At 53.4% G+C, this 12,529-nt stretch overlaps 2 protein-coding genes across 2 annotated transcripts; one reads left to right on the top strand and one right to left on the bottom strand.

Moving 5' to 3' along the window:
• Nucleotides 1–2,402: 2,402 nt before the first annotated feature.
• On the top strand, nt 2,403–8,381 carry PPIB (peptidylprolyl isomerase B; the record flags this gene model as incomplete). The annotated part of the gene is made up of 5 exons (XM_084240396.1): nt 2,403–2,537; nt 3,185–3,298; nt 4,148–4,241; nt 7,341–7,525; nt 8,039–8,381. 5 exons carry the CDS (start codon nt 2,403–2,405, stop codon nt 8,159–8,161), a joined length of 651 nt encoding a protein of 216 aa, XP_084096522.1. The 3' UTR covers nt 8,162–8,381.
• A 474-nt stretch (nt 8,382–8,855) lies between these two features.
• On the bottom strand, nt 8,856–11,634 carry SNX22 (sorting nexin 22; the record flags this gene model as incomplete). The annotated part of the gene is made up of 6 exons (XM_084240003.1): nt 8,856–8,977; nt 9,401–9,468; nt 10,016–10,110; nt 10,625–10,729; nt 11,140–11,223; nt 11,560–11,634. The coding sequence occupies 6 exons, from the start codon at nt 11,632–11,634 to the stop codon at nt 8,856–8,858; spliced, it is 549 nt and encodes a 182-aa protein (XP_084096129.1).
• Nucleotides 11,635–12,529: the final 895 nt, after the last annotated feature.

Below are 12,529 nucleotides of genomic sequence, written 5' to 3'. Positions count from 1 at the left end.
AACTTCTAAATAAAGGCCCAAATCACTTCCAGTATTAAACAATCATTTGTACTTGTTCATTCACTAATTTCCCAACCTACATATTCCTGTTCAAGGTGGTGGGTGTCTGGAGCCCACTCTGGCAGGTACAAGGTGGGAACTGACCCTGGACAGGGTGCCCTTCCATCACAGGGCACATTCATTCACACTCACTCGGACTGGGACAGTGGGGACCCACCCGTGAATCTAACCTGCACATCTTTGGGGTGTAAGAAGAAATTTGAGTTTCAGAGAAAATTCAGAGCGACATGACAAGAATGCGCAAACCACACTGACATTGGCTGGGAATTCACTTTTTCTCATGAATGTTATAACAATAATATGAGCAAAAAGACATTATCGGAGGACTTGCATTACTTAATGATTTGTTTTTTCACAAAAGAAGCAGAAAACACATTTAAGATCATCATGAGGAAAATCTCACATTCAGAACATTTTATCCATCAAGCTTATTTTTTTCTCTCAATAGTGGATAGGTAGGGGAAAGGCTACTTTCATGCCATTTTTAGCACTCACTCGTGGAGGTCGGCACACATTTTTCTCTCACTGGATAGCAAGATGAGACCAGAGAGTGGAAAAAGCGTTGACCAAAAAAAAAAAAAAACACAAAACAAAACCCACAAAAACAAACAAAAAAAAAAGGGAGGCAGTTGTGGGCAGGGTTGTTTAGAAGATGATCTTTGTTAGTGTGACAGTTTTACCTGACTGAGGTGGTCTGGACCAAGGTGTGAGGATTACAAATAGTAAATATGATTTGTATTAATAAGAGAATTGTCTGTGGAAGCTCTTCAGCCTGCCTCAGTGACCTCAGTGTAAGTTGATGCCAGTGGCTATGCATAAGCTCACACTCAGGTCAGCATCTCATATAGAGACCAGAGTGCAGAGTTCATGCAAACAGTAACATGCCTACTTAGAATCTTGCTGTGCAGACCAGGAATTTTTATAACATCAATCTTTGAAAATCAGTTCTCTCTAGAACATTTAATAACAGCATAGATCCAAGTTCTAGAAAAGAGATGTGAGTGTGTAACTTTTATTTTTCTGGGTGTGTAAGACTCCCGCTATTGAAATATATATTGTAGACTGGAATACCACCAAGTGTGGCGTGAAGATCTGAAATAACACTTGGGGATATCAGATGACTGACTCCACATTTCTGAGGGTTTCTAAGAAAGGGATACTCAGTCTCAGTCATTTGCTTGTATTTCCCACCTCAGTGCTAATGTGAAGATACACAACCAATATTCATGGAGCATTGAGCCCCACAGTGGGGTTGGGGGAGCTGTATACAAAATGAGTGCAATACAGTCCCTTGGAGACACACACACACACACACACACACACACACACACACACTGTAGTTACTTGGGGAAGTAGGTAATAAAGTATGTTAAGAATCAGAGGATACAATATACATTGACTCATACTGTAAGTTCATACAAAGGAGTGAAAACTGGGTAATAAAATGACAGGGACTGGGCCTCCCCGGTGGTGCAGCGCGTTGAGAGCAGCGCTGTGAAGCTGTCTGCAGCCTTTGCAGCGCGGGTTCGATCCCTGGTTGGCCAGGGAGATAACCCACAAGGCCCGGCAGACCTCTCCTGTCTCATCTGCTGCTCCCCTCAGTGTATTTCAGTAGATCTGCCTGTTTTGCTCCCCACTCTGTCTCTGGTGAATCCTCTCATCCCCCACACCTCTGGCCTACACCGCAGTTCCTGCATGCATAAATAAATAAATCTTTTTTAAAAAGAAAAAAGTTTTTGAAGCAAGTTTTACAAGACTCATAAAAAAGCTGTATAAGGGTAACTATGAATACCCTGAGTTTTTGTAAGCTGCCACACTTAAACCCAATCTGGTAGCGACTAATGCTTGACTAGCCCAATACAGACGACGACAAATGTCCTTTGCCCTTATCGAGGGAGTTTCTAACTAAGTACCTACCTACCAAGACCCGCCAGACTTCCACTCGGAAACAAGGAAAGTGGAGCCCGGCCCAGCCGCGGTGCATGCTGGGGCTTGTAGTCTCCTCGGGAACCCAATCTCCGTGCTCTTTGAGGAGGCACCACCTTCCGCCGTCCCAGTGGGCGTGGCAAACTGGGGAGCCAATGAGGCCGCACTAACGTGGCAGCCACCCACGAGTCCGCGTCTCCGCCCGCCCGCCGGCCAGCCGGGCTCCGCCCCCCGGCGGCATCTACCACCCGACGCCGATCTAGAGGGGGGAAATGGGCCTCGCGTGCCCCGAGGAGGTGGGCAGAAGCCCCGGTCTCCCCTCCACGGCTGCTCTCAGTCGGCGCCGCTGTCCACGCCGCCGCGTCCCCACCCTCTTCCGGCTCTCGGCTTCCGGGCCGCTTTCCCTTCTGCCGTGGATGCTGCGCCTGTCGGAGAGGAACATGAAGGTGCTTTTCGTCGCCGCCGTCATCGTGGGCTCTGTCTTCTTCCTGTTGTTGCCAGGCCCCTCTGCGGCTGATGAGAAGAAGAAGGGCCCCAAAGTCACCGTCAAGGTCCGGCCGCCCCACCCCTCTCCCACTTGCCTGACGAGGCCGGCCCTCCGGCGCCCCTGGGTGCTGGTGTTCCAGGCATTTAGGCTTCAAGAGCTCGGATCTGGGCGTCCTTGTCTTTGGCTCAGGGGATGGCCGCCCCCATTCCGAGAACGACCCGAATCCTCCCCTGACTTCACAGCCCCTGTCCTGGGGGTCCAGCTGGGACCGGCACTGTCAGTTTCTGCAGCCTTTTTGCAAATGAACCGCTGTGCTGGGGAAAGGGCGAAAGATCAAGTCTACTCGCCAAATTTTAGGCACTTGCAGTTGCAAAGCACAGCAGTTAGTTTTAAATGTGCATGGTGAGGTTAGGCTCTCCTCAATTTTTTTTTTTTTGATCTTCATTTCTAGACTCTGGACCCGTTATTTAGAGCAAAAATTGCTATCCTGTAGTCCAAGGAGAGTGTAAACAAACACTTTCCAGGAAAAGGGTCTGGAACTTTAGATTCTCGTAGGGTTTTTGGTCACCCTCTTCAGAACCACTGCTCGAAAAATAGGGCTATTTTCTCTCCTAACCTTAGGATAGCTTTTTGGGCCCGACCCTTCTCTAGCAACACCACCACCCTTCCCACCCGCAAAGATGCTAAGTGTGAAATGATCTTTTTCCTCAGGTGTACTTTGACCTGCGCATCGGAGATGAAGATATAGGCCGGGTGGTCATCGGTCTCTTTGGAAAGACTGTTCCAAAAACAGTAGATAATTTTGTGGCCTTAGCTACAGGAGAGGTAAGTGGCCAAAGCAGAGTAGTCAACTCAGAAAGCAAAATGGTGAGCAGAGTTGGCTCATCCAGAGCTATCGCTGAGGACCAACTGCTGTCCTGTGACACTGGGAATTCAAAATTAACGTAGAGATATTGTGCATTTTTAAGAAAATTTTTCATCTTTAAGACCTCGCAGCGACCAAAGAGAACATATCTGTGGAAACTAGTTTCTGCTCCTTGAAGCAGAGTTTATTCTTTTTTTTCTTTAAAGATTTAGGGTGTAGGCCAGAGGTGTCGGGGTGGGGGGCGGTGAGAGGATTCACCAGAGACAGAACAGGCGGATTGACTCAAACACACTACTGAGGGGAGCAGTGGGTAAGACAGAGGTCTGCTATGCTGTGTGGGTCAGCTCCCTGGCTGGGGATTAAACTCATGCTGCAGTGGCTGGCGATAGCTTGAGACTTTAACTAACCCCTGCGCCACCAGAGGAGGCCAGGGTTTATTCTTAAGAGTCAGGTACTGAGAGCTTCCAGGTGCCCCATTTAAGAAAGTTGGTGTTCCATCTTCCCATTGAGTCATTGTGTGACCCTTTTTGGGGGATTGGGGGCATTTTTTTTTGCATCTGTTCTTATAAATAAAACATAAGGGAGATGCATAAAGGCAGAGAATGTGGAGTCTCAGCCTTTCCTGGATCTGTGTGATCCATGCCTGGCCTTTTCATAGCTGCTCCATAGTAGCATACTGAATAATGACTGTGGCTGGCAGCGTTGTCTCTTGTGTGAGCAGTTTCTGTAAATGGGGTTCCTACAGGGATTATTACTTGTCCATATGCTACCCCATGACACTTCCCCACCTTCTCATCCTTATTTTCTAGAAAGGATTTGGCTACAAAGACAGCAAATTCCATCGTGTGATCAAGGACTTCATGATCCAGGGTGGAGACTTCACCAGAGGAGATGGCACTGGAGGTAACCTCAGGTCCTCCGGGTAGAGGGTTCTGTCAGGGAGGGCTGGACTGTGCTGGTTAAACAAGGCCTCTTTCCCAGCAGCAGGCCTGTCACCAACATTGAGACCAACTACACCTTTCTTTGTACAGGGGACACAGGCTAAAGGAGAGGGAATAATTTGTGGGGGCAGGGGGCATAAGAGGATCTTGTCTAGCTGGACCTGCTGGTCCAGGTCTACAGCATTAGTGACTTCTCTCTACTCCTCCTGAGAATAGCAGACTGAAACCTGTGGGTAGCTTAGCAACATCTGGGTGGGCCACCTTCAAAGGGAGGGTGGGAGAAGTTGGTCCTCAGCAGTCTCCCACCATAGCCTCGGTAACAGCTAAGTCTTACCTCTGCTTCACTTGTACACATAGGACAGACAGACACACCCTGGACTCACCACAGTTCACCTCACAGTCAGGTGTGCAGCTTGCTGCCTCTTAGGCAATGGCTGCAGCTCACCTAGCAATGAATATTCACTGGGCCAGGCTCTGGTGGTTGTTGAGGACACACAATAATTCCTTCACACTTCATTTTTTTTTTTAACTTTTTTTTTTTTTACTTTTTTTTTTTTTAAGATTTATTTATTTATGCATACAAGAGCTGGGGTACTGGCCAGAGGTGCAGGGGGTGAGAAGATACCAGAGACAGAGTGAGGAGCAGAACAGGCAGATCGACTGAAGTACACTGCTGAGGGGAGCAGCGGGCAAGTCAGGAGAGGTCTGCTGCACCATGTGGGTTGCTCCCTGGCCGGCCAGGGATCAAGCTCGTGCTGCAGAGGCTGTGGATTGCTTCATAGTTCGGTGCTTAACCCCTTGTGCCACCAGGGAGGCCCTCCTTCACACTTCTAAAACCTGAAAACTCACAAATGGGCCCCAAAACAGCTTTCAGGATTTAGGCTCAAGTGTATCATCTAGGTGGAAAGAACTGAGAGAAAATACTGAAAGCCACATGACATCACAAGAATTAAGAACTAAATAGCAGCAGCAGTGAAGCGAAACAGACAAATCACTGTATTCATGAGTCATGTTGGGTGGGATCCAGTGACTGCCACCTTTTCACTTCATTGACCTCGGGTGAGTCCTCTGGGCTTCGGTTTCCTCCCTGTGAAGTGGATAAGAATTATGTGTGCTGTGCGGGCTAGGGGAGATCTTGAGTGTGAGGTGCTGGCACATGGTCAGTGCTCAGGGACTGTCGTCAGCTGTGAACCTTGTGAATAGGGGGAGGGATCAAGATGGGTCCTGGCTGGGGAGGATGTGAATGGGGAATGAATAGGGTTAAGGTGTGAGCCCCGCTTTGGTCTTGGCCAAAGGTGGAGTCTGGGGAATGGACGCAGAGCACACATCAGGAGCCCAGAGTGGCAGCCCGCTTCCTCCAGGCAGTGAGGATCCAACACAGACCTGAGAGAGGGTGACCTCTGGTTGCATGAGAGAAAATGAGAGCATGAGAGAAAATACTGTAGAGATAGGAGCAAGCAGATGCTGGGATGCTGGGGGGATTAGTGTGGCTCTCCCTCGGGAGCACCATGCGAACCCCGGGAAAGGATGGCCTAGGGGGTAAACAGATGCAAGAGGCAGACCACTTTGGTTTGAATCCCAGCTCTGCACTTCCCAGCTGGGGTACTTTAACTTTTCTGTGCCTCAGTTTCTTCACCTTTGAAATAGGGTGGTTTTCCTGTGTGTAAAAATGCTTGTCACGTTTGTCTGGCTTGTGCTGTTAGCACCGTCAGTGTGAGCTATCACTGCAGTGGTTCAAAAATGGCATGTGCAGGAATGGTAAGAAAGAGGAGTGGGGGATGGGGGTGGGGACACGGACAGTGCAGAGGAAAATGTCAAAAGAATTAGCTGAAGCTTAGAGAAAAAGGTGATGTTGAGTTTCAAGTGAAGACCTGTCCATTTAAATTTGGAACTCCTTGCGATTTTTGGGAAATGGTTGGAGTGAAGGACATAGATTTCAGGATTTTCTGGATAGCCACGATAATTAAAATCATGCAGTTGGTTGAGAGTTACAAAGGGGATTCTCAAAAATAGAGGCTTCTAGATAGCAGGAGCCATTGCCTGATGGTGGTCTAGTTTTCCTTCCAGGTGGGAGTGAAAGGGGGAGCACAGGCCAAGACAGCCCCACCCGCCAGAATCTAGTAGTTCTTAGTCTTCAGTCTTTCCATTTACCACACAATCAAAAATGCCTCTCTGATTCACATCAGTCCAGGATAATTTCCTAAACTGCCTTTATTCCCTGGAAGCCCAGGATGAAAATAAGTGTACTGAGGAGGAAAAGAGTTTCATATGCAAATAAGTTTGAAAAGTGATGGATAGAACAAAATGAAAATGACTTGCATCTGGGTCTCTTGGGCCTTTAGGTCACCGCTGGCACGTTGCACCTCTCCCGGAGGTTGCAGGAGAGAGGGGTGGGGTATTCCTCCTGGAACCAGCTTTGGGAACTGGTTAGGATGGCCTTTTGTCATATGGCCCGACCCCGGACCCCGCACAGACAGACACAGTACACATTTATAGTCACCTTTTATTTTCTGTTCATTCACTGATAAGGGGCTCTTGACTTTCTGGAACCTCTGTGAAGCCCCTCAGCCCCTTTTCTGCCTTTCCCTGCACTCTCCCACTCATCTCCCTGCTTTCTAGCTTCTCAGTGTCTTGTGGTCCTTGGAAGAAAAGATGTTCAACCACAGCAGCCCTCCTTTTCTGGAGCATTCTTATCCCCACCCCACACCTGCATCCTGCCCAGCACCTCTCTCCACCGAAATGTCTCCTTGACAGGCCTCTCAGACCATAACAAGGGCACCTTATGTTAAATGTGCTTTATTTAAAAGCCATAACACTATATTCTCAAAGTAACCTATCACATGAGTCGCTCACTAAATTATCCCGGACTTGTACCCACTGGGTCTGTCAGCATGGTTTGGCTCCAGAATCAGAGGATGGAAGAAGACAGCTTTTATGTCCTGGTAATCCACTTGAGCCTGGCCTGTCACAGTAAACAGGTTGAGGCTCTGGAATCCTTACCCCAAAGATCTGTTTGCTTTGAGTTGACCCAGCTCCCTCACCCTGTTGTCTCTCTTCCCAGGTAAGAGCATCTACGGTGAACGCTTCCCCGATGAGAACTTCAAGCTGAAACACTACGGGCCCGGCTGGGTGAGCATGGCCAATGCAGGCAAAGACACTAATGGCTCCCAGTTCTTTATCACAACAGTCAAGACCGCATGGCTCGATGGCAAACACGTTGTGTTCGGCAAAGTTCTAGAGGGCATGGTGAGTTCGGGAGACGAAGGCTACACCTGGCGACTCTCACCAGGGACTTGGCGCAGATACGGGGCAGGGGTTCCACCTATAGGTCATCACTTTCCCAAAAGAAAACCCGCAGATTCAGACCAGTGTTTGTGGCTGTAAACCTGGAGGAGGCCAAAACAAATAGCCTGCTTCTCTAGACCTGCCAAGTTCTAAATGCTTCCAGGAGACAAGCAGAGGCTGCACAGCTGCGGGTGTCCCTTCTGGTCACCCCCAACCCCATGCATCCCCCCACTCTCCAGCCACCCTCTCCCTCTTCCCCCTTTTTGGCCCATCCTGGCTTGTACTTCTGAGGAGCAGAACTGCTGGCAGCCTCTAGTCAAAGCTGGGTTCTCCCTGTCCTGGGCTGACACCTGGCTTTGGATCCAGTAGAATGTTGGTGCCTTGGGTTTGTTTCGTCACTTGGGGGTATTGGCTCTCCCAGCTATACACTGGGGCCTGGCCCCTCACCCTCCTGCTTCTGCTTTTCCATCCCAGGAGGTAGTGCGGAAGGTGGAAGGCACTAAGACAGATGGTCGGGACAAGCCACTGAAGGATGTGATAATCGCAGACTGTGGCAAGATAGAAGTGGAGAAGCCCTTCGCCATCGCCAAGGAGTAGAGCCCCAGGGACTGCTTCCTTTTGAGCGACTGTCCTTGCGGCCCTGTTGCCCTTCTGGGAGCGATGACAGCCCGCCACAGGGCTCCGTGCTGCCTGGGCCCGAGTGCTGGCATCTGATGGAGTGGACCCCTTCCCTCACATTCCATGGACCACCAGCCCAGTTTTGTAACTAACTCCTACCAGTGCTGCCCAATAAAAAATAAAAGGTAGGGTTTTTTTAACCCGTGTGGGGGCTGGGTTCTTGGGGCTACAGCGCCTTCCCCAGTTCTGTGTCCCAGCATATCTGGGACTCCAGTGGCCATGGGGGCCTACCCCTCCTTGGCCTCCAGCCTGAACCCTGGCCTCAGATGCTACACACAAAGGATCAAACAGGAGCTTTAGCTCCTTCTAAGTTTTACCTGTTACTGTGCCTCAGCCTTTATTTGCTCCTGCCCCCTTTCTCCTGGTTATGAAATACATTCACAGCCTGTCTAATTTGATGTCTCCTTTTACTCCTTATTCTCTGCTGTCCCTGCCCTGAGTGCAGGTCAGCCAACCCCAACACCTGCCCCTGCCTACTGGGTGCACCTGAGTTTTGTGCCTTGGGTGGGTAAATCTTGGGCTAGAGGGAACCAGGGCCATGTCCCTTACATTGGGCTCACAGGAATGAGGCATGTGACTGCTCTGGCAGGTGGCCCAAAGACCTTTGGGCTGGTCAAGGCATTGGTGGCAAAGAAGCAGCGTGACAGGGAGCCTCTTGCTGGACTTGAGCTGGACAGGTGCTAAAGCTGTAGAGGCCCTGTAGCACGCCGTTTACCACCATGTTGGGCAGAAGCTCTGTGGGATGGAAGGAAAAGAGAAGGGGTAGTGGGCCACAGGAGATGGGCCTGGCCTCTGGCCTGCAGCTCTTTGAGGACCCATAGATAGGTTCAGCCCCCTTGGGACCAGGAGCCCTTGCCAAGGCAGCAGGTAACAACTGACCACCCCAAGTGAAGCCTTGGCATTCCTGGTTCACACTCTGTTCACATCTGCTTGGCAAAGCCAGGCTGCTGAGGAGTGGAGAGCAGGCTTATTTCACTACGTCTGTTCTCTAGGGGAAAACTCAAAGCAGATTCTGGGGTGAGTAGCCCAGGTGCAGCAGGGTGTGTGTGGCATGAGGGAAACAGGAGGTGCTGCCTGGGAGCTAAGAAGTGTTAAGTCTCCCCTCTCCTCACCTCCTGCGCCCTAAATAAGGATTCTAGGTCAGAGGAACTCTCTCACCTTGGGAGGGGGTGCAAATGTAGGGATCCATGCAGAAACTGATGACAGGCCTGTGTTGCAGGTGTGAGCTAGAAGGAAAAAGGGGATTGAACTTTAGAAGACAGGGCAGGGATCAAGATCACCACAGACCCAAAGAGGAGAGTGGGAAGAGGGCTGAGAAGCACCAACAGGAAAACCTGGGCCACGGGGACAGGCCAGAGGCTGCAGGCCTGGCTCCTGGTATGTGGCCACCAGGGGGCAGCAGGAGCTGGGTGCTGGCTGAGCATTGACTTGCCTGCTGTGGCTAGGCAGGAACTCCCCCAGGGAGCTGAAAAGAAGAGAGCCGCTGTGAGTGCCTGGGGAGGCTGGGGGAACAGAGAGTGAGGAAGGGGTGGAGACAAAGAGGCCCAGAATTTCACCTCCCAGGAGACCATTGATTCTATTTCTAACAAGCTCAGTTCCGGAGGCAGCTGGGGTAACCTCGCTCTCCAGAAAACAGCCCCTCACCCAGGTCAAGAAAACGGACAAAGGAGATTATGTCTCAAAGAGTCAGGTTAGGGTCTGGCAGAGGTGAGACCCTGTCCTCCCCAACACCAGCCCCTCTTGTGCCAAGTCACGGTCCCTGGGGGTGCTCACCCCCAGCTGCTGGCCTTGGGGTCTGTGGGGAAGTGGCGAAGACTCAAGAATTCCAGCAGCTCCTTGGGCACATCTTGGTTCATGTATAGGACACCCTGGAAAGGAAGACAGGGAAACCTGTGTTCAGACCTAGCTATGGCGATACACATCACACAGTGCAAAGTGAAAATGTGGGGCCCTTCCAAAACGACTAAGAACTGCACGACAGCAAAAGTAGAGCATTAAAGCAAGGTGGGGGCACTTCTGAACACTGCCCTGGGTGACTAAGTGGGTGGAACCCCGAAGAAGCCAGCCAGGCCTGCAATCAGCCTCACTGGGGGGATAGGGGCAAGGGTCCTCACCCTACATCTCCATGAGGAGGCAGCACAGGATCTCACCCAGGAGGGGGAGAAAACTAGCTTTAATTGAACAGGGAACACCTGCCTTCTGGTTCCCTCATTCGATCCTACAATCCAGAGAGGGATGTTTGGACCCATCCCTCTGCAGAAAATTGGTGCCTGGGTGGGAAATAACATGCTCAAAATGTAGGTCCCTCCCAGGTTCCCGTAACTCTCTGGGTCACACCTCTAGGTCAACAGTTTGGGGGCCACCCAGCTGACCCATGCTCACCTGGATATAGGCCTCCAAGCCCTGCCTCCTCTGTTCCAATCCTCTGGTCCTCCAGTTGGGCAGGCGTTTCGATGGGAAGTCGGGCACTTTGTACAGTTTCTTGATCTGCCAGTAGGTTACCGCGGTGCCATCACAGCATAGCAACTGGGCCCCAAAGCTCACTTCATCCTAACCAAGCGTTCTCCCCAGTTCCACCCAGTCTCTTCCCCCGCCCCACCCCACCCCAAGGTTCTGCTCTGGGAAGCCTGGGATGATGGATGGTTAGGACAGGAGCCAGAGAGGTCCCAACACCCCCAGTGGCCTGAGCGTGGACCCGTCACTCTGGCACATGGATAATGGGGCTAGGACTTGCGCCCTCCCCGCAGGGCGCCCGGGGGTCCGTTCCCAGGACCAGAGCCCCCCAGGGACTGGGGTGATGATGGGGATGACCAGGCTGGGAGCCCAGCTCATCTGCCTGCTTCCCAGAGGCCGGGCAGGAGCCGGGCGGGGTCGCTGGGTGGTCGGCGCCGCCTCACCCGCTTGTGCAGCGCGTGGAACTCGCTGTAGCGCCTCAGCACCGTGTGTCTGCGCCCGCGGCACAGCACCTCCACGCGGAACACCTGCGGGCGCGGGCGGCGGAGCGCGCGCGTGAGGACCTGCCCCGCGACGCACCCCCTCCCGCGCTCGAGGGCACAAAGCGGCCGGGAGCACCGCCGCCCTCCGGGGACCCTCCCGCGCTCCCCACACGCTGGCGCGGCAGGCGGACCCGCCCCTCTGCTCCGCTCTCCGCGCCCGCACACGGACCTCGGCGCGCGGGACTAGCGAAGCCCGGCCGCCCGCGCCCCTCGGCCGCCTGTCCCCCCGCAGCCCGGCGCCCCAGCTGGGGCACCCGGTCCCCCTGGGCGCGGGGAAGTCTGGCGGGTCCCCGCGCCGCTCGCAACCCGGGCTCTGCTCACCATGCGGCCTTTCTCTGCGCTCTGCCCGGGCCCCTCGGCCTCGGGCCCCACGGACGGGATGTGAACTTCCAGCATCCGCTTCCAGCGCTCGCCCCTCCGCGGGTCGCCGCTCCGCGGACTCAGCCGCGAGACCCCCGCGGCCCCGGCCCCGCCCCTCGGCCCCGCCCCCGCCCCGCCGGCCCCGCCCCCGGGCGTTCCCGGCCCCGCCCCCGGGCGTTCCCGGCCCCGCCCCCGGGCGTTCCCGGCCCCGCGGGGCCTGGCGGGGTGCGATGAGGCTGCGGGGTGGCCGGAGCCGGGCGCCGCCCCAGAGCCTCGGGAGGCCGCCGCGGGTGTGGGGCCCTAAGCCGGAGACGCACCCGTCTGTCCCATATTTACTGAGCACCCACTGAGGCCGGGAAGGCGGCGAGTCAAATGCTCCTTCGCTCCTTGTGGAGCGTCCGCTGAGGACTGGGACCTGCGGGCTCCGGGCAGCGGCGGGGGCGGGCCCGGGTGTGGGCATGGCCCCCGGGCCAGTCGGTGACGTTCCTCACCCCTTCCCCCGGCCGAGGCGCTTCCGCCCCCTTTCCATCGCGTTGAACCTGGACCCCGGGAGCGCGGGGTGATGCTTAAGCCAATCTGACTTTGATGGCCTCCTGCTCCGGAACCCACAGCTCTCTCCCTTCGTTCGGTTTTTTCATCCATCCTCGCCAATTTCAGGTCCAGTTTGCTCGCAAGAGGCAGTTTAGGGATCCAGGCTTTGCTTTGGGACCTGACTACTTGTGTTTCCTTAATTTTCTTGCTTGTTTGCAAAACTGGGACACTCTTTTTCCAGCTGGAGTGTATGAAAACGGAATGAAATGAGCTGTGTTAAACCCTTAGCACAGGGCCTCTCTGGTGGCGCCAAGGGGTTAAGACGCAACCTGTGAAGCTGTCCACAGCCTCTGCAGGACGAGTTCGATCCCCAGCCAGGGAGCAACCCACATGGCGCAGC

The sequence above is a fragment of the Talpa europaea genome (assembly GCF_964194135.1).
Source record: "Talpa europaea genome assembly, chromosome: 8".
NCBI lineage: Eukaryota > Metazoa > Chordata > Mammalia > Eulipotyphla > Talpidae > Talpa > Talpa europaea.
The sequence above is the reverse complement of the archived record's forward strand: the minus strand, read 5'-3'. Positions and strand labels throughout refer to the sequence as shown.